Below are 25130 nucleotides of genomic sequence, written 5' to 3'. Positions count from 1 at the left end.
TTCCAATCCTGGTTTTTTTTTACACTACAGCCATTTTCTAATTTCATATTGAGCTAGTTGTACTTTAATTCTTAAAAAGGAATAATATTAAAAAAGGTCTAACTTATGAATTAAAAACTTAAATAGCATTGAAATTGTCAATGGTCTCTAAAAAACTAAAAACAATTTTAAGGTGGACAGTATCACCATAGCCAATATATAGATAAACCTTGGGACAAAACACATCTAAAATGGTGTCTTCAATGAGTGTCGTAACGATGGCAAGACAGTAAAATGTGGCTTATTGTGACCTGAGTGTATCAGTCTCAAATAAAATAAAATTATGAGTTAAAAAACTGTGACAAATGCATACTCTAGTTAGGAAACGTCCTCTCTCCGATCCTTATGGAAGCAAGATGGTCAAATTCCAATAGAGGGTTTTATTTGGAAAAACTTGTTTTCATGTTGCCCACTCCAAGTCAACTGCCAACTGGCATGGAGCCGAGCCTTGAATACAGGACCATAGTCCATGTATGGAATAGGCACAGCAGCGATAGTGATAGAGCAGACATATTTAGCTGTGGCGTCGGTAAGCCCGTTCCTGCAAATACCAACATAGCCTGGCATCCAGAAAACTGGATAAAAGTAGATGTTAAAGAGAAATGGGCCAGTCGGTTTTGAATATTGACGAGAACAGGGTGTGAATCAACGTGAACCAATTCCAGGGCCAGTAGAGAACTAAGCTAGTCAGTATAAGCAGTGCAGTTTGAGTACTGCTTAGCTTCTATGTGATCCAGGACAAGAGAAATGGCATATAGTTCAGCAGTGAACACGGAAGCTATAGAAGGAATTCTGCATGCAACCACCGAACCACAACAAACCATGGCAAAGCCCACACAGTCACCTGATTTTGAACCATCTGTATAAATAGGAATGGAAGTATGGTTTGAAAGATGTTCAGCAAATAAATGATACTAGTTCCTATCGGGAGTATCTGCTTTTCTCAGATGACTTAAAGAAAGGTCACATTTGGAGATTATAATAAGCCATGGTGGGATGGACTGATCAGTGGATACAGCAATGTTATCCAAGGACAGACCCAATTCATCCAACTGCATTTGGATACAAAGGCCAAAAAGAAAAATGGTAGATCATCTGTTGCAAAAAGTCATAGCCCACTGAGGATGGAAAACACAACCCCAGGTGGGATGCTATGGTGAAAATCAAAGTATCGAAGCATACAGTGAAGACATTTGCAAACAGCAGAGGTGAGAGGAGGTTCATGAGACTGTGTACAAGCTCTGGACGAGGGAAGTGTGGAAAGCCCTGGTGCAGAGCTAAAGTCCATGATGATGTATGGGGTCCATCATCTTTAAAGCCAAGGTCCTGGCAGAGCCATAGTCTAACGACTCATAGTGTAGTTTTAATCAAATAAGAGCATGATATATCTTTAGCATGGTACATCGATTTTCTCCCCAAATAGTGGAAGAGAAAACACTGAAGACGTTTGGTGCTCTTGTACATTTAAAGTGTATCTGTTTGATGTGTGATATAAAGGTCAGCTTATGGTCAAAGATAAGCCCCAAGAACTTTTTCTCAGGGACCATGAGTAGCACAACTTCACTGACACAGAGTTCAAGATTGGGGTGAATAACCTCGTTGGTGGCAAAAGTGCATACAAATGGTTTTAGGAAAAGAGAAGTTAAAACCGTTTGCTGTGGTCTACTTCAGTAAACAACTGAAGGCAGTCTGTAGCTGCTGCTCAATATACCTCATGTTCCACAACTGACAAGATGTGAAAGTTGCCGACAAAAAGTCCATTTGCAACAATAAGAAGGAGTTGTTCAGCGATGGCATTAATCTTTATACAGAAAAGTATGACACTGAAAACAGAGTATTAGGGACTCCAAGTTCCTGTAAAAAAGAATTGGAAAGTATTGAACCCACATAAGCTTGGAATTGCTTGTCAATTTAAAAAAAATGTTAATAAAAATGGGCAAATGGTCATTTATTACCCTGTGAAATAAATATTTTCCACAGGTATTTATACATTCATCAACAAATTCAGTGCAACATTTTCACAGTTTTTCCAAATTTATTAACTTATGAAATACATATTTACATCAGCTGTTCAAAAGTTTATTGAGAAGTTTAGTGCAACACTTTCATATTCTTTCCACATTTATTACCTCATGAAACACATTTACCACGATTGTTTGCAAGTTCATTGAAAAGTTCAGTCTACCTCTTTCACAAGCTTTCTACATTTATTACCCTGTGAAATAAATATTGACCACAGCTGTTTGTGAGTTCATCAACAAGTTCAGTTCAACACTTTCACATTCTTTCCATTTTTATTACCCAGTTAGATATATATCTACAATAGCTGTTTATACGTTCAATGCAAGAAGAGCAAAGTTATATGTTGATATTTTGAAATATGGTTATCAATGCAACTAATTAAAAAGTAGCAACACAACTATAATGTCACTAAGCATATAGGCATACATATTAAGGCCATAAGTAGTATTATGATTCCTATTATAGCTCTCAGGAATAAAATACTACATTTAAAGCATTTAGAAGCCACATTTTTGGGCAATAAGAAATACTCCATGTGAAAACTTGTTGTAAACTCCATGTTTTAACAGGAACACATTTCTGAATAGAACAGGTGAAAATGAACGTCAGTGTTAATAACAGAGGTAATGATGGTCAAACACAAAAATTCTCCAATGTGATGATAAGTACCTCATGGTACATTCCTTAAAAAATAGATGGTCAGTTCTAGCTAACAACCATGATGTAAATACAGATGTAAATGTTACCTCAAGAACAGTAAGATTACACATTAACAGAAAGTGATCTCAATGGAAGTTTAGCTGCTTGAAAATTTCTACTGTGACAATGTAACCAAATGAAAAAGTTGAAATGAGCATCCAATCATACACGAATAAAAAGTGAAAGCTAGATATTTCTGCTCTTTACAAATGAATACAATGTTAAATCCTTCAGAAAAAATCAAGACCAGTTTGTTAAATGGCAGAGAGGATAGCTGTATTGTAGTCAATGTACAACATTTAAAGTGAAGCATGGTAGGAGAATCAGAATAAATTTGGGGCAGTATTTTAGAGGATGTGTTTGTTATCTACATAAAATTGATGACACCTTGGGTGTCAAGACTTACAAACAGACTGATCTATCACATTTCCTCATGAACACAACTAACTGGGCAGAATTCATCTTCCAACATAAGAAATATTTTGTGAAATGATATATCTATGGTAATGTAGCCAATGAGACAGCCACAACCACAGCTTGGCCTGCTCAAACTCTTGATGAAGTAATTAAACAGTGTGGCTGAATTGTGGAGAGTACTAGTTAACACAAAATATTTGAAAAAAGTATTTCATAATCATACATTGTACATTAATATGCTATATGGCAGCATGAAAACAAAAACAAAGTGTAAGACTCTATGTAAAGCAGAGCTAAGAAACAGTAATTAAACTTTTTTTGTACATCTTAATTATTTCTTTTTGTATTTTCTGTCATCATGTTTTGTACTATTAATAAATTCATCTAATTATAATTACTCCTTGTTTGTAACTTTTGTATGCATACTGCTTATTCCATTTAACATATACTTTTTTATATTTCCATAATAATTTCCATTAAAGTATATTATTTATATTTCCATGAAGATATGGTTTTCAGGGTTTCCAGTATTATTTCCACTCATTTAAATTCTTCATGAAACATGTACATATCTGAGAACTAATAAGTGATAAAATACCTCAACAAAACTAAATTTTTACCTTCTTTTTCACTTGCAGAGGATGATATACTCTCTCCAGTTGTAGTATTTCCACTCTTAGAAAGAGTGTTTGAAAGTGAAGTTTTACTACCATCTGCCATTCCCTCAGACTAAGAAATAAATATAGTATAAAGCACAGTACTTATATGCAATATAAACATGTACTTCTGCCATGGCATTTTAAAAGTAAACACGTTTCTATAACAATGACAATCAAGTCTGATGGACACAAAGATGAATGTGTTTGACAAAAACAGCATAAAACAGTTTGACATAATATATTTATGAGATCAACTGCACATTAACTGAAGGAAGCATTGTATATTATTGGCTGTCCAGTAAGATGTCTATTTGATGTTTTCTTCTCAAAGTCTCAGAGCTCAAAAAAATTAAGTTCAAACAAGACTGGACCAGAGCCTATTTCTATACTGTGTGGTTTAGGCTTACATAAATAACCTAATTATCAGAACTTTTATTTTATGACAGCAAGCCTTAAAATTCAGAACAAAATTCTATTTTAATAATCTGGTGAGATCCACAGAAATAAAATATTTCTTACAGTGAGAGTAAATGACATAACATGAAGTGTTTAATGCAATTTGTCTAGTGTTGTAATATTAGAGTTATGAATCCTTCTTATGGTAAATTTATTTGATGTGACATGATGAGCATTGTGATGCAAGTTATATAGTTTTTGTTCATTATTACCATACTACACGAAGCAGATTTTTAACATATAAAGTAATATGCTGAGATCAAAATTTAAGAGCAAGGAACCCATTTTTTGAGATAACTTGCCTGGGTAATGAAACAACTTTAGGAAAATTGTATGACGTTTTGACAAGATTTTGTCATCCTCAGGTAGTTTACAGAGCGCTATCAGTATGTACACATTATGGGACAAAGAGGTTACATAACTGTACATTGCTTCAGAGTCTAATAGAGGAATCTTAATATCACAGGGTGTTGGTTTAAGATGTTTTTTTTTTTTTTTTTTCAATTAAGATAGCTCCTTTTATTTTGGGTTTATTGATATTATGCTTTTTGTTTACAATTACCGTGTTTTCTCTGCATATTTTGTGTTTTTTTTTTTAGTTGTAATGGTGATAAACATGGAGGGATTTTTCATTATGTTCAATGAATCTGGTTACAAATTTTTCTTTCTGTTTCTCCAATGTAAATTTTTGGACAATTATTGCATATTAATTTATAAATGACATTAGCATAGTGTGATTCTATGTAATTTCTATTCAATAATTATTTCAGTTCACTACTTATTTTTTTGGGTGAACTTGGTGTAAACAAGAACTGTAACTGGTAAAAAGCCATCACATGGTTTAATGATTGACCAATGGAAATAAAGCTATTTCCTCTTGTCTTCAATCTGTGTGAAATTTAGAACTACATAAGATTTAACATTCAGAAAGTTTTTTTTACAATTTCATATACAAGCCCATAAACAAAAATATAAAAACATGTTGGTTTGGTAATAAATCTTTGTTTCTGTGGAGGTCTTTAATGGCAACAGATGAATGTCATATTGAAAAGTACTATCTCAATAAACACATATGGTGCTTGATGGTAGAAAATGTGAAACATAATACAAAGAAATGCTCATTAAGAAATTTAAAATATCATAAACTTGACTTAGAGAAAATATATAATTATTTCTTCACCTTAAAAACTTTAAAAACATTTACATGTTATTTTCAATGGGCTTATTGCAATAGCTGGAAGTGTAGCCGACTCATTGGTACCAACAAAAAAAATAACTAATTGTGATCATAATAGAAATTTCCATAGTATGGTTATGAAGCATCATTTTGCATGGCTAAGTTTGATCTAAAATTAAAAATGAGGGATGAGAAAGGTAAGTAAAATCATGTGTGAAAAATTACTATGAGTTTAATTTCATCATGACTTATTATGCTTTACTTTGAAATGAGCAAAACATTTACAACAAACAATGGTCAATAAAAATATCAAAACCAAAAACAAAATCTAGAAATATATATATATAATATCATCTGGGTCATCAGGTTAGCATTCACACCACATTTGAAGTACTGTGTCCAGTTTTGGGGTCCTTACCACAGAAAGAGAATTTGCATGGTTCAGAGAAGGGCTACTAAAATAATACTTGGGTTGGAGATGTTTTCATATAATGATAGGTTAAGATTTCCATATCTATTTTCCTTCTAAGGGAGTTTAATGGAAAGCATGATAAATATTTAAATGAAAGTTTCTGTCCTTGATTTTCTTTTTTAGTGTTTAGTTTGATTTACTGGATGGGACAGCCCAGGTGGACCAAGAGGTTCATTGCTGTCCTTTAATGATAAGTTATATTTAGTATTAATATCAATGTTTGTAGAGCATACCTGCATGAAAGTATGTACATTAAACAAAAAATTAAGGCATTTATCTAGTTATTGTGAAAGAAATTAGTTTCACACAAACTCAAATTTTTATTTATCTAAAAATAGAAGATGTAGCTATATGGTAATTTAAGTTATATTATATCACTCAATCTGTCCCTATAAACATACCAATAAACAATAAAGTTTTTCACACAAAAAAGAAAGTTATAAAAACATCTGTTAGATTTCCATGGGGGCATGATGTTAAGTGAACATCTATCTGGATTCTCAGTGGCACAAACATCTAAAGTTAGATTTACTTCCATAAGGTTCTCAAAACTGTTCTATTCTAAGGGGATATAAAACAAAATTAAGAGTAATATATTTTTTTTTCATTTCGTTCTTTTGAAGTCCATGTAACCTAAACAATGCACTAATTTTTCTTTTCATCCATGACATGCTCATGTTTTATTGATGTCATGACAGCACAAATTGAAGTGTTAAACATCATCATTTCAGTTTCTACTGACAGACTGACAAACAACACAATATTCTTTGTGGTGTAAGTGGTTAAAACAGGTGACAGTTCCAGACTGCCAAAATAATAAAACTTTCCCAAGGAACAGTGTCGAAACTGATAATGTCAGCATGAAAATTGAAAAACAGTATGACATTATACAAAAATAATAGTTATTAAAAAAAAAAGCTAATAGATGAAAATTAACACAAGTATGGAGATTAAAATAAAAGAGTACAGTATCAAAAGTGTCTGCAGAAATTGTGATTAGTCTACAACAACAAATCCTTGTCAAAACAACTCAAAGGGAACTATAACAAATGGTTTACCATGGTTGGTCTGCCATTCAAAGACCTCTAATAACACACAAAAAAAAGTCCAAGGAAAGTGGTGAAAATAAAATAAAAATTAGAGGGAAAATCCATGAAATAATGTGGTTTAATCAGATCTTTTACACCCTGCCCATCAAGTGAAAATGTTTATACATAACTTTATAACCCTGAGTGTTTTGTATTATTAGCTAAGCATGGTGTTACTGTTGGAGCAGTTCAAATTATTACTTAAACATTACTGAAAACCAGATTCTCTCTCATCTATTTCAGGAAGAGACTATGGCACTTCATACTAATGAAATTACAAAACATTCACTTAAAGAACATTAGTTCTTCCTCAAGCACCTAATAACCACCATAGTCACTATATTTATTTAATTGTATTTTAGCCTCTATTGTCAGTTCTTGAAAACAACCTTTGAAGCAATTTACAACCACCATTTTAATCTCAACAATCAGAAACAAGTTAAGATTCAAAACTGGTTAAAAATACATCACTGTCTGGTGCAAAACACTTAAGTTTCATCAATGTTACATTATGTTAATACTTTATTGTCTGCTTATGCTAGAACAATTCTACACTAATAAATAACATGTAGAAATGAACAGCTATTTTAATGATTTAGTTCACAGAAAAGCTAGTCAAAGAGCAAAATATATTTTGGTACTCATAAACACAGAATTAACAGCCAATACAGATTACAGTTTGAACAGTAAAACAGTTTAAGAACAAGACTATTTGTAAAAGACATTGACAAATAAAACATTCACTAACCATTACATGCCCAATAAAAGCTATCTATTTAAAATATCTAATAAAATACTACATTTAAAATTGCTTCAGTAACCTGTTTTGGGATAAAATAATAATCATAATGGAACACAATGTATACAACATAATCAGTGCTGGTATGCACATATTAAACACAACAGAACATGGATTAATTCTGCTGCAGCAAGATAAATTCTATGAACTAAAATGTTTAAAATGTATCTATACAATAACTAAGGAGAGGCAGATATAACTAAATCAATTAAAAATAGTTATAAAGTTATATACAAACAAAAAATAAGCTTACACACTTAAGTATTTATAGCTTTATCATAAATAAGAGATGAAACCATGCATAATTAAATGTGTAAATAAAATATAATGCTGTAGAAATGAAGATACTGTAAGCATCTCCATGCAAAAATGTTCAGAACTGTTCTCACGAAAACATTTTAGAAGTTGTTCAGAAGCCACTAGCAACAAATTACTCAGAGACTCAGAAAAGATTTGTTGTGGTGCTTATAAGAATTAGTTCAGCCTCTTAAAAATATGAAAATGAAAATCATTCTTATGAACATTGAGAGTATCTGAACACGTAATTTGTTGTAGTAATTTCTGTGGACACTGCTGGTATACAACCTAATATTCATTCATTCTGACATTTAACATATTGAAGGATAAGCTCAGTTAAATGGTCTCAGTCAGCTACTGATAATCAGTTTTGGCCAAGGTAACTTGTCTATCCTGAAGTTTGATTATTTGCAACTGCATAAAGTTTATGGAAAAGTATTGTGTTGGTGCTGTTAAGAATTCATCTACATTTGTCTGTGTGAACTCCTGAAACTTATGTTAAGGACCAGAGTTCAAATTAAAAGTAGAAATTATGGCAGATATAAAAAAGATTGAGTCAATCACTTTACAAAAACATGAACATTAACACATAGGCTAAGAAAATGATGTTTCACCAACTGAGACATTTCAGTACTGGTTGTTTGTTTCATACATCAGAAAATTCAGAGGGAGTTAACATTTTTAAATATGAGTAAACAATTAATATGGCTTCTGAAGGTTAAGACACATAGAAGAAATAAGAAATTAAAGACAAGCAGAACAGTCAGCTAAGTGAAATCAAGACCACACAGTTGGAAAATTCTTTCTCAAAAGATTTTTCCATATATAATAAATCAGATTATACAAAATATCAACCATCTAATATTTACATATATCTAAAATAAACATTCTAAACATCAATAGCAGGTATGAGACACCACAAGTTCCATGCAACATTAGAGAATTGAAGAGAAGCACAAACAAAGGAAAATACTGAAGGTAACATAACTAGTCATTTAAATGCAACCATTATCAGGAGTTAAACCACACCAAACATTCAAAATTCTGCTCAACATTGATGCAGATCATGGTACCTGAGAAGTTCATGCCATCTGCTGTTTTTGTCCAACTCTGCCTGCACACAGATGATGATTGGATGAGAACTACATTACACATATAAGGCATGACATGAAATTCACAACAAAATCTACTGAATATTTCTACAGCTCAACAATGATGAGTTCATTTTTGATGTAGTAAAAACAGTACTCAAATTGATCATACAGTCATAAAACTAAATCATCTACACTGTAAAAATATAATTGTTAAACAGCAAAACCAGATTATGTTAAAGCAGTTCTTGTTTCTATAGTTTTGTTATTAAACATGAAAATATAAAACTTTTCTCTATCACTAACAACAGAGAAATAAATTTATTCTGAAAAGTAAGATAGAACAGAAGACAAAGTATATCATACTGAATAACATTCATACACACATCATCACATGCCAATTTCATATATCATCACCATGTGGTGGTTTGTTCATTATTAAGAACAAGACTGCACAATGAAATATCTATATTATGGCTACCATGGGTATTGATACTTGATTTTCAACATTAAAATCCCCAAGACTTTCCAGTGAAACAGAGCAAGTCCATATGATGAAGCTATGTTTCAGTACATAGAAAATGAGATAAATTTACTTGTAAGACACACATTTGAGTAGAAAACTTTTATAACTAAAAATATTATAATGAAATCTAAGTTATGTTGAAAATATTAATAAACAAAAATGAAAATTAATACTAATTTTATGTGATAAGTTCATTCACTTTCAGAGATACTCTAAAACTACAAACATTTCTTAAGAAGTTTATGATTAGAAATTTAATCAATTACTTTCTTAAAATTAAAATAATCATGTGTCAAAAAAGTACATTGAATTACCTAATTAAAGGAGAATGAACTTATAAATTTATTGAACTACAATGTGCATGCAAACATTACGTAATAACCTTATAAACGGATGGAACTGACTGTATGCTTTTCTTTGATGTAAAATTAAAGAAGCTATTACAATAACTTTCTTTTTAAAGTGGAAGTGTTTCATTATGTGAAACTAACATTAAAATGTATCTCAGAATGGCTGGTATGGGTATTAACACTTTTATTGATAAGGAGAGAACAACGTTTCAACCTTCAGCTTTCTTAAGCTGAAGATGACCTAGGAAGGTCAAAACATTGTTCTCTCCTTACCAATAAAAGTGTGAATATACATACCAGCCATTCTGAGATACATTTTTATTTCAAGTGGATTTCTCACCATCAAGAATAACATTAAAATTACTTTCCTTCAAACCCGAAATTGTTTAATTTTGTAAAATTAACATTGAATCCTAGAAATGTTTCATTATGTGAAACTAACACTAAAACTACTTTCCTTTAAAAGTGGAATTGTTTCATCATGTAAAACTAAAAATAAATTTACCTTCCTTTAAACCTGGAATTGCTTCATAATATGTAACTAATTCATTATTTTTGTGTGGTGTAATATAATTTTATACATTGAATTCAAAATTATTATTGATGGGTAAGAAAATACTAAAACTTTGATGGAAAAAAAAGCAAATCAAACAGATGGGTTGTCTAAATTTCTGCTAATGTATAAAAAATGAACCAGCCACCTACTCCTTGTTTTAAAAAAAGAATTATCTGATTAATTGTTTTCCCTCACAGAAGATGTTTTTTTCTCAGTGTAAAACTACACACTGAGCTATCTGCAATCTGTTCAACACAAGAACTGAACCTTGCTTTTCAGTAATGTTAATTAATAAACTTACCATTGTAAAGAAAAGATGTAGCTCTTAAATACAAATGAGTATTTAGTGAAATATGTCATTAAGTAATAAACAAGCATTAGATTCAAATGAAAAGAACCATGCATGCATTTAGTATATAAAAACAGGTTGGTATGAATTTATTAACTTATGTAAAGAAACTACTTCATTATTCAGTAATGGGATTAATGTTAATTTCCTCCAATACCATAAAAGCACATAATGTTGGTATGCAAGTTCTGTGTGGCATCACACATGCATATGAGAATTATTCATATTCCCTTTGGATTTTCTAAAAATTACAATCTTAGAGTAAACTAGGTTAACCCTAACTTATGAATTAAATGTTTGGATGAAGTTTCTTGCTCAAAGACACAATGGTTAAGTGCAGGTGAGCTTTAAACCTTCAACATAAAAAAATATATTTTATAATTTTGTGCATATAATTTAAATCCATGCAAGGTTTACATCATTTTAAAAATTAGTATGATGTCCAGTGTAATAGGATATTTTTCATTCATATTTTCTAGTTGTGTGTCTTCTGGTTGGTATGGTGCATCTAGTGTGTTAGCATAATGTGTAGTACTTAGTACTGTCACTCTTCACTTTCAGTTTTCACCACTTGTTAGAAGTTTCTGTGACAAGGAGAGCCAAATGTATAAATCTCTCTCTGTCAGTACACAGCCTCTCCATCAGTAAATCTTATGTAGTGCTTCCCAAGTAGCAACACACGTCCACAGAGAACCTTATGGTGTTGGGCACTCAGAAGAGATTTCACCCCCAGACATGTAGTGCCCATGAACCAGATCCCCCAGCTATGTCATTGATTGATTTAGTGTTTTTTGGCACAAAGAAGCTAGGCTATCTGCGCCAAACGTCCGGTTAAAAGGTAAAAATAAAGTAAATGTAGTAAAATACATAAAAGGAAATGAAGGTAAAATGAAACATCATTGAAAAACAGAAAAAGTATAAAACCAATGTTGACACCTAGTTTACAATGTTAAGAGAGAAAGCAGAGTAAAAGAAGTTGTAAAGTACTTACTCTAGCAAAATGGTAATGATCATAACCCACCAGGAAGACTAACAGGTAAGTTCAAGAACAACTGTCAGTCACCTGAAGATGGCCTTTCCAGTCCTGGTTCCGGGTTATGTGTCATAGCAGCCATTATCAAAATGTAAAATAATAGAAGATTTAAAAGACACAGCAAAATCGTAATAATGAGTAGCCAAATGTCCAGTAAAAAGGTAAAAGTAAAGTAAATGGAGTACAATTTGTAAAAGTAAATGAAGGTAAAAACAAAACAGCAATTAAAACAGAAAATGGCGAAAAACCAATGTTGACATCCAGTCTACAAAGTTGTAAAGGACTCCCTGTAGCAGAATGGTAATGATCTTAACCCGCCAGAAAGACTCAAAAGTAAGTATAAGAACCATCGTCAATCATCTGAAGTTGGTCTTTCCAGTCCTGGTTCCAGGTTATGTGTCATTATGGCCAGTACTAAAAGTTAAAGTAGTAAAAGTGTTAAATGACATGCAGCAAAAGTGTAATAACAACCACAAAGTCGTAAAGGACTTCCTGTAGCAGAATGGTAGTGATCATAACCCACCAGGAAGACTAACAGGTAAGTATAAGAATCACCGTCAGTTACCTGAAGTTGGTCTTTCCAGTCCTGGTTCTGGGTTATGTGTCATTATGGCCAGTAATAAAAGGTAAAGTAGTAAAAGTGTTAAATGACATGCAGCAAAAGTGTAATAACAACTCGCCAGGACGACTAATGAGTAGTTCAAACAGCAGCGTTAGTCACCTGAAGTTGGCCTTTCCAGTCTTGGTGTCGTGTTATTTAATGTTCTGGCCATTTTTCAATGTCAAATTGAGACTAAAAAGAAAACCACAATTAAAAATGTGTAATGAATAAATATCCAACACTTAAATGAGATTAAAAAGATTAATGGCCATTAAAAAACTAAAAACTTTATCAAGGTGGACAGTGTCACCATCACCAATAACATTGTCCAATGTTACTGATAAACCCTGGGAAAAAACATGTTTAAAATATTGCCGTCGTTGAGAATCGTAACGATGGCAAGAAAATAAAATATGGCTGATAGTGATTTGAGTGTTACACAAACTACACATTGGTGCATCAGCTCCAGATAAAAGAAAACGATGAGTTAAAAAACTGTGACCAATGCGTAGTCTAGTTAGAACAACTTCCTCCTTCCGAACTTTAAGGAAGCTAGATGGCCAAAGCCCAATATAGGGTTTTATTTGAAAAAGCTTGTTGTCGCATTGCTCACTCCAAGTGGACTGTCAGCTGGCACGGAGCCAAGCCTTGAATACAAGACCATTGTCCATGTTCGGAATAGGCACAGTGGTGATAGTGCTGGAGCAGATAGATTTAGCTGCCGTGTCAGCAAGCTCGTTCCCGCGAATACCAACATGGTCTGGTATCCAGAAAAACTGGATAGAAGTAGCACTTAATGAGAAATGGGCCAGTCGGTTTTGAATATCAGCGAGAACAGGGTGTGAGCCAACGTAAAGCGATTCCAGGGCCTGTATAGAACTAAGCGAGTCAGTATAAATAGTGCAGTTGGAGTACTGCTCAGCTTCAATATGATCCAGGGCAAGAGATATGGCATACAGTTCAGCAGTGAACACAGAAGCTGTAGAAGGGATTCTGCGCGCAACTACCGAACCGCAGCAAACCATAGCAGAGCCCACTGAATTACCTGATTTGGAACCATCTGTATAAATGGGAACGGACCGATTGTTTGAAAGATGTTCATTAAATAAATGACGGTGCTTCCAATCTGGAGTATTTGCCTTTTTCAGATGACTGAAAAAAAGGTCACATTTGGGGGCTGTAATAAGCCATGGTGGGATGAGCTGACCTGTGGAATCTGCAATGTTATCCAAAGACAGACCCAATTCATTCAATTGCGCCTGGATGCGAAGGCCAAACAGAGCAATGGCAGATCGTCTGTTCTGAAAAAGTACGGCCCACCGAGGAAGGTAAACATATCCCCAGGTGGGATACTTTGTTAAGGAACGAAGTTTTGAAGAATATTGTATAGATAGTTGCAAACGGCGAAGGTGCAGAGAAGGTTCATGAGATTCAATGTATAAGTTTTGAACTGGAGAGGTACGGAAAGCCCCAGTGCGGAGTCGAAGTCCTTGGTGATGAATGGGGTCCAGCATCTTTAAGGCCGAGGGTCTGGCAGAGCCATAGACCATTGATCCATAGTCGAGTTTTGATCGAATGAGAGCACGATATACCTTTAACATTGAACATCGATCTGCTCCCCAACTGGTAGAAGAGAGGACACGGAGGATGTTCAGTGCTCTTGTGCATTTGACCCGAAGCTGCTTTAAGTGTGCTATAAAGGTCAGCTTACAGTCAAAGATAAGCTCCAAGAACTTGGTCTCAGGGACCACTGGCAGCGAAACTTCACCAATATGATCAGGATCAGGGTAAATACCCCGTTGGCGGCAAAAATGCATGCATACGGTTTTAGAGAGAGAGAAATTAAAGCTGTTCGCCATGGTCCACTTCAGTACACGATTGAGGGCAGTTTGTAGTTGCCACTCAATATATCTCATGTTTGACGAATGACACGAGATGTGAAAGTCGTAAACATACAGCCCATTCACAATAGTGAGAGGAAGTTGTTCAGTGATGGCATTTATCTTTATACTGAAGAGTGTGACACTCAAAACACAGCCTTGAGGGACTCCAAGTTCCTCTACAAAAAAACGGGAAAGCGTCAAACCCACACAAACTTGGAATTTCCTGTCCATTAAAATTTTTTTAATAAACATGGGTAAATGGCCACGTAACCCATATGTATGGAGGTCTCGCAAAATGCCATACCTCCATGTTGTGTCATAAGCCTTCTCAATGTCAAAAAATATTGATACAAGATGTTGGCGTTTGAAAAAGGCTTCTCTGATTGATGTTTCAAGACGAATTAGGTGGTCTGTGGTGGAGTGCTGTCGTCGGAACCCACATTGGGTGGGCGAGAGGAGGTTGTTTGATTCGAGGAACCAAACAAGACAAGCATTAACCATCCTTTCTAAGGTCTTACAGAGACAGCTCGTCAAAGCAATTGGACAGTAGTTTGAAGGAATCTTGGGATCTTTCCCCGGCTTAGAGAAAGGTAAAATAATAACCTGGTGCCAGACATCGGGAAAAACATTCTCCTGCCAGATCCAGTTAAAGACAATCAGAAGGACATCAAGAGACGCAGGAGATAGATGGTGCAGCATGTCATAATGAATATCATCAGGTCCAACAGACGTACTGGCAGACCGATGAAGGGCCATTTTCAGTTCCACCAGTGTAAAGGGACAATTATAGTCAAAGAAACAGTCAGTTCGAAAGAAAAGAGGTGAACGCTCTGCCCGAGTCTTGATGGCCAAGAAGGTGGAAAAACAAGCAGAAGTGCTAGATACCCGGCAAAAGCTTTCACCTAGAGTATCAGCGATGCTCCGAACATCAGCCACCTCCTGACCATCAGAGAGTAAGATCAAGAGGGGGACAGAATTGTATTGCTCATTAACCTTTCGAATCCTATCCCATATGATCTTGGACCTGGTGGTAGAAGATATGCTAGTGGTGAACTTAATCCAAGATTCCTTCTGGCTTTGATGTCTTACCCACCTAGACGCGGTTTGAAAGTGTGAAATATCTACGAAAAGTATCTCAGGCCCGTTTTTGAGCCTTCCATGAGAAGTGGCAAGCAGAATTCCACCAGGGACGAGGATACCGTGGAAAACGTGTCGATGTTTTAGGAATACACTAAGCAGCTGCTTGTATAATACAGCCAGTAACCGCTGCCACACAGTCGTCTACTGATGGCTGATTTACGATGGCAGGATCAAGTTTTGCGATAGCAGTGAACGTGGACCAGTCTGCCTGATCCAGCTTCCACCAGGGCACGTGGGTAGGGTGGCATCGACCACAGCCAGAGTCTCTTAAAAGGATAGGAAAATGATCACTACCTAGTGGACTACTATCAACCCTCCATGAAAAATGAGAGAATAATGAAGGGAAGCAAACCGAGAGATCAATAGCAGTAAAGGACTGACTAGGTGCATGAAAATAAGTAGAAGAACCAGTATTGAAAAGGGAAAGATTATGATCAGAGAGCATACACTCTACAGAGCGACCCCTCCTATCAATATCAGCACATCCTCAGAGGGGATGATGATCATTAAAGTCCCCCAGGATTAAAAAGGGAGACGGCAACTGTTGAATGAGGGCATCAAGGTCTGATTGATCATAGGTACCTCCAGGTGACAGGTAGAGAGAACAAACAGTGATGGTATGACCCAAGGAAACACGGATGGCTAGGGCCTCCAAGGGTGTGTCGAGTTGCAAAAAAAAGGTGAGCACGTGTTGATAAACCAACAGTGCTACCCCTCCACACACTCATCCATCATACAGCCTGTTATTTCTGTACAAAGAAAAACAGCAAAAGGTGACTGTGTCGGAAAGTTTCAGAAATGTTTCAGGAAAGACATATAGTGTGGTAGGAAGCAATCAGTGTTTTGATGTCATCCAGATTAGAACGTAGATCTCGACGGTTCCATTGTATCAAGGTGGCCATTTTTATTTACGTGTAAGTGAATTGGGTGGAGAAATCTTCTGTTTACAACCATGTCTTTCTTTCTTACTGTCCTTATTTGAGAGAGGTGTATCGACCTCCATGGACCCTGCCCTGGGTTGATAGGGCAGATCTTTGCTGTTGGAAGGGGATTCCAGTGACTGAGGATGTGAACGAATGATTGTTTTGCCTCTTGGGGTGGGAGAAAAAGATGTATCAAAAGAAATGCCTGTATTTGAAACTGAAGGATGTGGATCTTGAGGTTTGTTGAAATGTATGGGAGGAACAGAGATAGGTGTGGAAGTTGATTCATCAACCCTTTTAACAATGGAGGTCAAAAGGTTTTTCATTTGTTTTTAAAATGATTCTCTTGGAGGCACAGAGAGATCTGTCTGCACTCCCACTGTAATTGTGGAATGAAGTGCAGCAGCATATGTCTGAGATGGAGTGGTGGGCAGCAATTTCAGAGCCTCAGGATAACTAATGCTATGTATCGTTTTCAAACTTTGCACCTCTTTTTCCTCCAGCCATTTTGAGCAAGAACGAAAGTAGGAGGGGTGAGGACCATTGCAGTTGATGCAATGTGGGTCAATGTCACATTCATAGGCATCGTGGTCCTTGCCCCCGCAACGAGCACGTCAGGGAACCACGACATGATGTCTTTGAGTGGCCGAATCTCTGACATTGGAAACATCGGAGAGGGTTTGGAATGTATGGCCGTACCCTGCAAGTGAGATAACCTGCCTTGATGGTGGCAGGTGCATGTGATGAAGTAAATGTCAAAACAAGGGTATTTATTGGCAGTGTAACTCCATCTTTGCGAGTGGAGATGCGCTTCACTGCAGAAACTCCTTGAGTGGAGAGACCAGCGAGAATCTCTGACTCGGGGATGTTCTTCAAATCCCTCTCAACAATAACTCCTCGTGAAGAATTCAAAGTAGCATGAGGTGTAACCTCAATCGGTATTGCCTTTGAATTCAAGAGGAGTTAACTGGGTTGGGATTTGGATGTTTCAACCAATATGTCTCCAGATCAAAGCTTCTTTACTGACTTTGGAGAGCCAGCTACTCCCTCTAGTCCCTTCTGAATAAAAAAGGGGGACATTTGCCCTAAATTTTTTCTGAAAGAGAATGTAATATAAGAAAATGAGGTACATGTGTTACAGATGTTGAAGATTGCTGCACAGAGTCTTCAAGACATGGATATTTACCTATTGACTGTTTTTTCACTATTTTATTTAAATTTTTCGTAGGAGGATCCATAGGGAAAAAGGAGAATTTCGGTACCCAATGACCCCACCCACCATGGAGTCCTAAGAGGGGACGCACTATAATGTCATGCAAGGACATTGCAGCAACACCAGGGTTTCGTGAGCAATATACCCAAACACCAACATCAGACACAATGTCCAAAACACCCACTGAGAACTTCCAACACTGGTACTTTGTGGACTCTAGCCCAAGCGGACCAGCTGAATGACTCAAGAGGATCCATCCAAAGGCTGCCCGTCTACAGGCCAAAGTGGTGTGTTAGGGTTGGACACCTCAACCACCAGGATCCTCTCCTCCCCTTCACAGGTCGCCACACACGGCAAACACGTGGGTGGATGTTTAGATCCCAGAGAAGGTAATCAAATAGAACAGAACCTTCCCTGGGAGGTCCCCTCACCATGTACAGGAATCCACCACGAGGGGTCCCAGCTATGTGAACATATCAAGAGTGATAAAGGCTAAAGCAATAAACCCTGACATAAAATCTAAAGAGCAACCTCTTAGGTGGTCTGGTGATAAAGTTTATCAACATTCCAGTAGCTCCAGCACCTTGACTCATATTCCAGTCATCTCAACTAAGTCTTGCCACTGGTTACTGATGCATCCTGATGAAATAGTGAGGCTGATGTTGTACAACTTTCCCTCACTTTAATCCAACTCACTGTACCAAAGTTCTGTGGTAATGGGTGAGTGACAGAGCAGCAAGTATGGATTCAACGGAAAAAGTTGCCACAAACCTGCACACAAACTCCTCAAGCCATAGGTTTGTCTCACTGAACAAAGCAGCAGTGGTACTTGGCAACCATCTGAGTAACTGAGCAGTTCACTTTGGTATTGCATTGCTCACCTCCATAAAATGAGGTAGAGGCTAAAAACGTGCTCTTAAAAAATTCCATGCTTCACACTAACTTGGCCAGCTTACTGCGTATTAGCAGTTGAAATAATAAAACTAAAATAAAAGTGATACCTGCCAACTTTGGCACATTGAATGTGTACACTCTGACAAACAACATCCAAATTGACACACTGAAGAGGAGAACTGCTCTTGTTGATAGAAAGCTCGTTAGATACAGTATTAATACAGCTGCCCTCAGTGAGACTTGCCTTGCTGAAGAAGAACAACTTAAGGCAGGATACATATTCTTCTGGAGTGGCTATGTCAAAGAATACCAGCATGAAGCTGGAGTTGACTTTACAATCAAGAATAATCTGATAAGGGTGTGAATAATCACCTCATGGTGGTTCACTTACCATGATCAGGCAAGAAACAAGCAACCATCATCAGCTACTATGATCCAACAATGACCAATCCTGACAATGTTATAAAGAAATTCTATGAAGATTTTCACAGAGTCTAACAACTTCAAAATCCAGGTCAGACAAACTAATTATACTTAGTGACTTCAATGCTTGAGTTGGCACTGACCACAAAACCTGAGAAGGAAGCATTGGCAAAAATGGAGTTGAGAAATATAACTGTTGCAGTTATGGGTTTAACACCAGCTTCTCAAAACCAACTCAGTCTTCTGTCTCCCACTTCGCAACAAGACATCATGGATGCATCCTTGTTTCAAGCAATGGCATCTCACTGACTATCGCATTGTTGGGAAGAAGGATCAACAGGATGTTCGGTTGACCAAGAGTATGCGTAGTGCTGACAACTGGACTGACCACCAACTCATCATTTTCAAGATGCATACCAAATTCAAACTTGAGGGATAACCCAAGGGAAAAAAACTGTCAAGAGTTTGAATACCTCAAGACTCAAATTGTCAAATATCAACAATTTAAAGATGATTTGGAAACTCACTTCAGCACCCTTACTCTTGAGAACTTCTTAGATAACATCAAAGAAAGTTGGGCCTCCTCTTGTAACACTGTGTACTCTACAACTCTCTAGACTTTCGGTACAACCAAAGGCCAACATTAAGACAGGTTTTGTGAGAACAACAAGGATATCATGAGACTGCTTGAGAAGAAACATAAGCTACAGATAATCTATTTAAAGAACAGGTTAGCTGTTTATAACAAGTGCTGCTGCACAGTCCAATGCAAGTTGAAAAAGATTCAAGAAAAGTTGCTCAACAACAAAGCATGGAAGATCTAGACCTCTCCTGACATGAACAATACCTCAGCTGCTTTTATAAGTCCATTAAATTGGTCTATGGCCTCCATCCAGCCTCTACTCAGTACTGATGGAACAATTATACAAACAGAGAAAGCTCTTATTCTTGAAAGATGAGCAAAGCACTTCAAGAACATTCTAAACAGACAATCACTCATCAATGGAGATGCCATCAACAAACTGCCTCAAGCTCATATCAACACATAACTTGACACACCCTCATCACTGCTGGAAACACAAAAACTGTCAATCATCTGTCAAATGGTAAAGCTCTTGGAAATGATGCTATTCCAGCAGAAATCTACAAACATGGTGAATCCAAGATGGTTGGCAAGCTCACAGAGATTCTGCAATGAATTTGGGAGCAGGGAGTCCTACCACAAGTTTTAAAAATGCCAGCATCATCCAACTCTACAAAAGGAAACTACCCATCCTATGGCAATCACCAGGGAATCCCTCTCCTCTTAATTGCCAGCAATGTCCTTATACAGATCTCCTCAACAGGCTCATTCAACACCTTGAGCAAGGTCTGCTTCTGGAGAGCTAGTACAGCTTAAAAAAAAAAAGTGGCACAACTGAATTGGTATTTTCTGCCCACCAACTTTAAGAAAGAAATGCCAAGAAGAAAATGTTGATCTCTACACCACCTTCATTGACCTTATCAAGGCTTTTGACACAGCCTACCTGGAAGGGCTCTGGAAAACCATAAGCAGATTTGGTTGTCTAGACAGGTTTATACTGATTGTATGACAGTTTCATAAGGGCATGCTAGCCTGAATATGTTATGACTACCAGCTCCCCAATTTCTTTCCAGTCATAAATGGAGTTAAACTGGACTGTGTACTGACACTAATGCTTTTGAGCATGACATTTTCAAATGTGCTCACTGATGCTTTCAAAAATAACAACCCAGGCACTGACATTAAATACCAAATAAATGGCAAACTCTTCAATCAGCAACGTCTTGAGGCTAAAACTAATTTCAACACTGATACACTGTGTCATTTCTTGTTTGCTGATAACCTGAAATGCCAATAGTGAAGCAGATATGCACAAAAATATTTACCTATTTACCACCTTCTATGACAAATGCAACTCTTCCATCAGCACAAAGAAAACTGAAGTGATGTGCCAGCCTACTCCAGAAAAATTGTATCAATAACCTAACATCACATTCAACAACCAGAAACTAACAGCCATGGACAAATTCATATACCTAGGTAGCCCTGTCTCACCGTGTTCATAATGATGACTAGAATAACCAAGCAAGCACTGTTTGAAGTAGGTTACATTCATCAGCAAAAGGGTGAGAGTGAAAACCAAGCTGAAAGTCTACAGGGTGGTTGTGCTCACTACCTTCTCCATGCATCTAAAATGTGGACTGTCAACTAAAATATAAAAGGAATCAAATTACAAGTACAAAATAAAATTTTATGAATATTACTGAAAATTGAAAAACAAAACAATTATGTAACTAAATATAACCCTTAGTTTATATGTAGCCACCATGTGTTTTGAAGTTAAAAAACATATGCTACATGTTACTGCAACACTAATGGTTTTTGCTTTTATGATACAACAAGGTATATATCTTAAACAAAATAAAACATGCAAGTTAATATGTTACTGTTATGCTAATAATTTATGTTTTGTAATGTAGCAATAATTTTCTTCATTGAAGTAAAGTAGATAAGTTAAAATGTTACTGTAACATTAATACTCATGTCTTTAATTTCACACATAACTTGACAAAAAATTCTTAAAAAGCTTTAAACACATATTACTTCTAATATGTATGTGTGACAGAGTTTACTAACATATGTAAGAATTGTCACTAAAACATTTACAAATTGGATGCTCTAATTAACAAGAGAGAATACAATATTTACTTAAAAATAATGTACTGTTTCATACAAACACATGTGTAATACCAAAAGACTCTTGTTTCATAGGCTTCTAAGAACCCAACAAATAAATATTTCACACTAAACAACACTGAGAAAAAAAACAAAAAACTTGTAGAGTAAAAATTAAGCAAACATATTAGGGTAAAGAGGATTCTCTGACTACATACACATTCAGTTTAATATAAGTTTAGCTCCTTTTCTTTATCACTTCATGGTACAAATTTACATTTATCTCCCTCTATATCATGTTGGCATTTGAATGAATTTCATTACACTGACCAAAAGGAAAATTTTGTTTAATTGCCACAGCAGAGAATTCCAACCTTTTCTTTTTGTATTCAATTTAACAAAAAAACAAAAACAAGATAGCATTTAGGATGGAGACCCTTTTCTAATGTACATTTAGTAAAAAATGTAATTAAAAGAAGAAACCCTAAATCAAAATGCTTAATAAAAATCAACTGAAGTGTTCAGGTTTAAATAGGATTTTCTATTTTTCATTGGTTTAGTTTTCATATTCTTATGTGAATTATGAAGTTATAATGGACATTTAGTAAAACTGTTGTACAAGTACTTTTCACATTTAAAAAAGCTATAATACAACATACAATTACATGCACTTTCAAACACTTACAAATACAATATCAGTAATAAGATCTTTCCATTACTATTTTAACTGACTATGATAATGTAGTATAAAATATTATTATGCAACAAAAGTCTGACAGTTTAACTCTGGGTGTGCAAAGGTGAGGTCAAAGTGTGCATACCCCATCCTTGTACAGAGTGCCATTCAACTCAGTATCATGAATTTGATGTCAAGAATTAACAAAGTTTTATGTTACCCTACACTGCTAATTTCACAACAATTTCTGTTTCAGAGTAGAGAGAAACATCAGACACAATATACAGGGATAGATAATGGTATATTGCACTCTTAAAGCAGGTCATAAGCTAGAGATACATAGATACTTGTTCTTAGCAGCCACAAACTAATTTAAAAGCAGAACAGCAAGTACAGACCTATACATTCAATTCAAAAAGTGGATCTGTTCTAACAATGGAAAAAACATCCAACTTCAAGTTTCATTAACCCTTAGTATGTATGTATGTGTATATATTTTAATATTAAAGGATAGGATTAGACTAAATAAGTAAACATATGTATCAACCTACATATGTTATGCCTATACATCACTAATGCATAACAAGCACAGAACACATACCTTCAAGATTGGACGGATAATTTCCTACACACGAGTAGCATGCACATAGAAGGACAACATGCTTAGTACTATTCACGTATTGGCACACAAGATTTAAATTCTAATTATTATTTACTCTTCAGATGTGGTTACACCTGCTAGTAGAAAAATGAATAAAAACAATTATCATGATATGTTTAGTGTTCTCTCTTTGGTAAAAATCAATTATTTTTAAAATAAACACATTTTTCATCATTACAATTGAAACAATGAATATACCCATAATTTCATATAAGGTAAAAACAATCACCAGAAAGCACTACATCTGCTCAAAATGATCACTATTCATGGCCTGTATTCTTAGGATAATATGACAAACAGCCTTTGACCAAACAGGTGCTCCATTATACACAACTGAAATTCCAGTAACCAAAAATAAAGTGAGCTATCTAACAGCATGTAGTAATTTGAAATTATGGAGAGGTATATTTAGCTCTCTATCATGCCATTCCATAAACAATGGCTATGTTGAGCATACATAGTCCCTTTTAACAAGGATTTCTAGTGACCAGAGATTCATCTTCTCAATCATCTCAATGGTAAATTTACCAAAAATTATTTCTTTATATCAGAAGTATTAAGTTTATGTTGTAACTTGCCAAAAACCCTATATGATAATACACATAAAGCACACTATCCCTAATTATGAACTAACATACTAGATGGAAAGTAGCTGGTCAATAGCATTCACTGCTAATCTTTATAAGACTAAATAATGGGATTTTAATATCATTCTTATATCTATGATTGTTTTGTTTTTGGCAATAACTGGGCAAGAATCTCAAATCCACAATCTGGCATGCTAACCCTGAATAAGCATGTTGAGGACAATAAAACAACATATTTATAAACAATCAAAATAATTTTTCTTGAATTCTGTAATATATATAATGAGTTAACTTTTACATTTAAAACTACCACAAACATCATCTACAACATAATTATGCATCACTAAAAGTATTTCTCAATTACATTTCTATTTTTTATACAAGATTTTTAAACAGTAAATATTCCCTTCTAGATGTTTTTTGATTATCAGGAACAAACCATATATCATTAAATATTTACCAAAACTTATCTTTAAATTTTACTATTATTTTCAATTAACTGAACCTGACATTATAAGTAACCTTTCAAAGTGACAATTAACTGAAATAAAGAAATTAAGTTTTGTATTTTTTTCCTTCAAATGTCAGATAAAATTAACTGGCTCACCCTATGTGTACTATGAATTATCAAAGTACTCTTGTCAGCTGATATAGGACTTCCTGTTTTCTCACGACTTTCCAGTTTTCGTAGTGCAACATCAGTCAACATTTCCACTGAGTCAAAGTCATAGAAAAATCATAAATACAAACCTTCACTTAAAAAATTGAAGATACTGATAACTACATTTATTAAGAAAATAATAATGTATTTATGAAAGCTATGCCATTTTAGCTTGCACTTCACACATCAAACAAAATAAGTATTAATAAGCAAAATTAAAAACAAGAATTAGGAAATAACAAATCCAGTGTAAACATGTATGCACATTAGTTAGTTAGTTTTGTTTCCTTGTTACCACCTCAAAATTTCCATCTTCAATTAACTTCATGATAAATTTGTGTTTTCACTCACTTGAGAAATTTTTATACTGTTTGTTATAATCTTAATACCTTCAAGATTTTGGGTCAAAATCAAGTTAATGACCATCTATATATCTAAAAACAGCTGGGTTGAGAAAAACTCTACATAAAAATTTTGTCAACCCAAACCAGCTGTTTTTACATAGATATTTTTCTCTACAAGTGGGTTTTCTTGTCATCACTAATTAATGACCATCTGGAATAATTTAAACTGGGGAATATTTATACTGATACATAAATACCAAGATGTTGTACACTTTCCAGATTCTTAAAGGCACCTCTGCACCTTTCTTCACATACTGTTTATAGCATGATATAAAAATATTCTAATTAGTTTAACTTTAAATCTGTTTAGTTACAATTTTCTTCTCACTCTGCTAA

At 35.0% G+C, this 25130-nt stretch overlaps 1 protein-coding gene across 6 annotated transcripts in view; it reads right to left on the bottom strand.

Moving 5' to 3' along the window:
• The window catches only part of LOC143257584 (uncharacterized), an 81643-nt gene that overhangs the window by 18465 nt on the left and 38048 nt on the right, over positions 1–25130 (bottom strand). For 3 of the 6 annotated variants that reach the window (XR_013031947.1, XM_076516488.1, XM_076516491.1), the window contains 3 exons: positions 24337–24443; positions 23083–23106; positions 3798–3906 (listed from right to left, as the gene is read on the bottom strand). Coding sequence is in view for 4 of the 6 variants with exons in the window: in XM_076516488.1 (XP_076372603.1) it covers positions 3798–3906; positions 23083–23106; positions 24337–24443 (240 nt within the window). In the remaining 2 variants the exon portion in view is untranslated. The remainder of the gene's footprint in view (positions 1–3797; positions 3907–23082; positions 23107–24336; positions 24444–25130) is intronic. The other 3 variants (XR_013031948.1, XM_076516490.1, XM_076516492.1) reach the window with 1 other exon arrangement.

The sequence above is a fragment of the Tachypleus tridentatus genome, chromosome 7, assembly GCF_004210375.1.
Source record: "Tachypleus tridentatus isolate NWPU-2018 chromosome 7, ASM421037v1, whole genome shotgun sequence".
Taxonomy (NCBI): Eukaryota; Metazoa; Arthropoda; class Merostomata; order Xiphosura; family Limulidae; genus Tachypleus; species Tachypleus tridentatus.
This window is presented reverse-complemented; position numbering and strand designations above follow the sequence as displayed.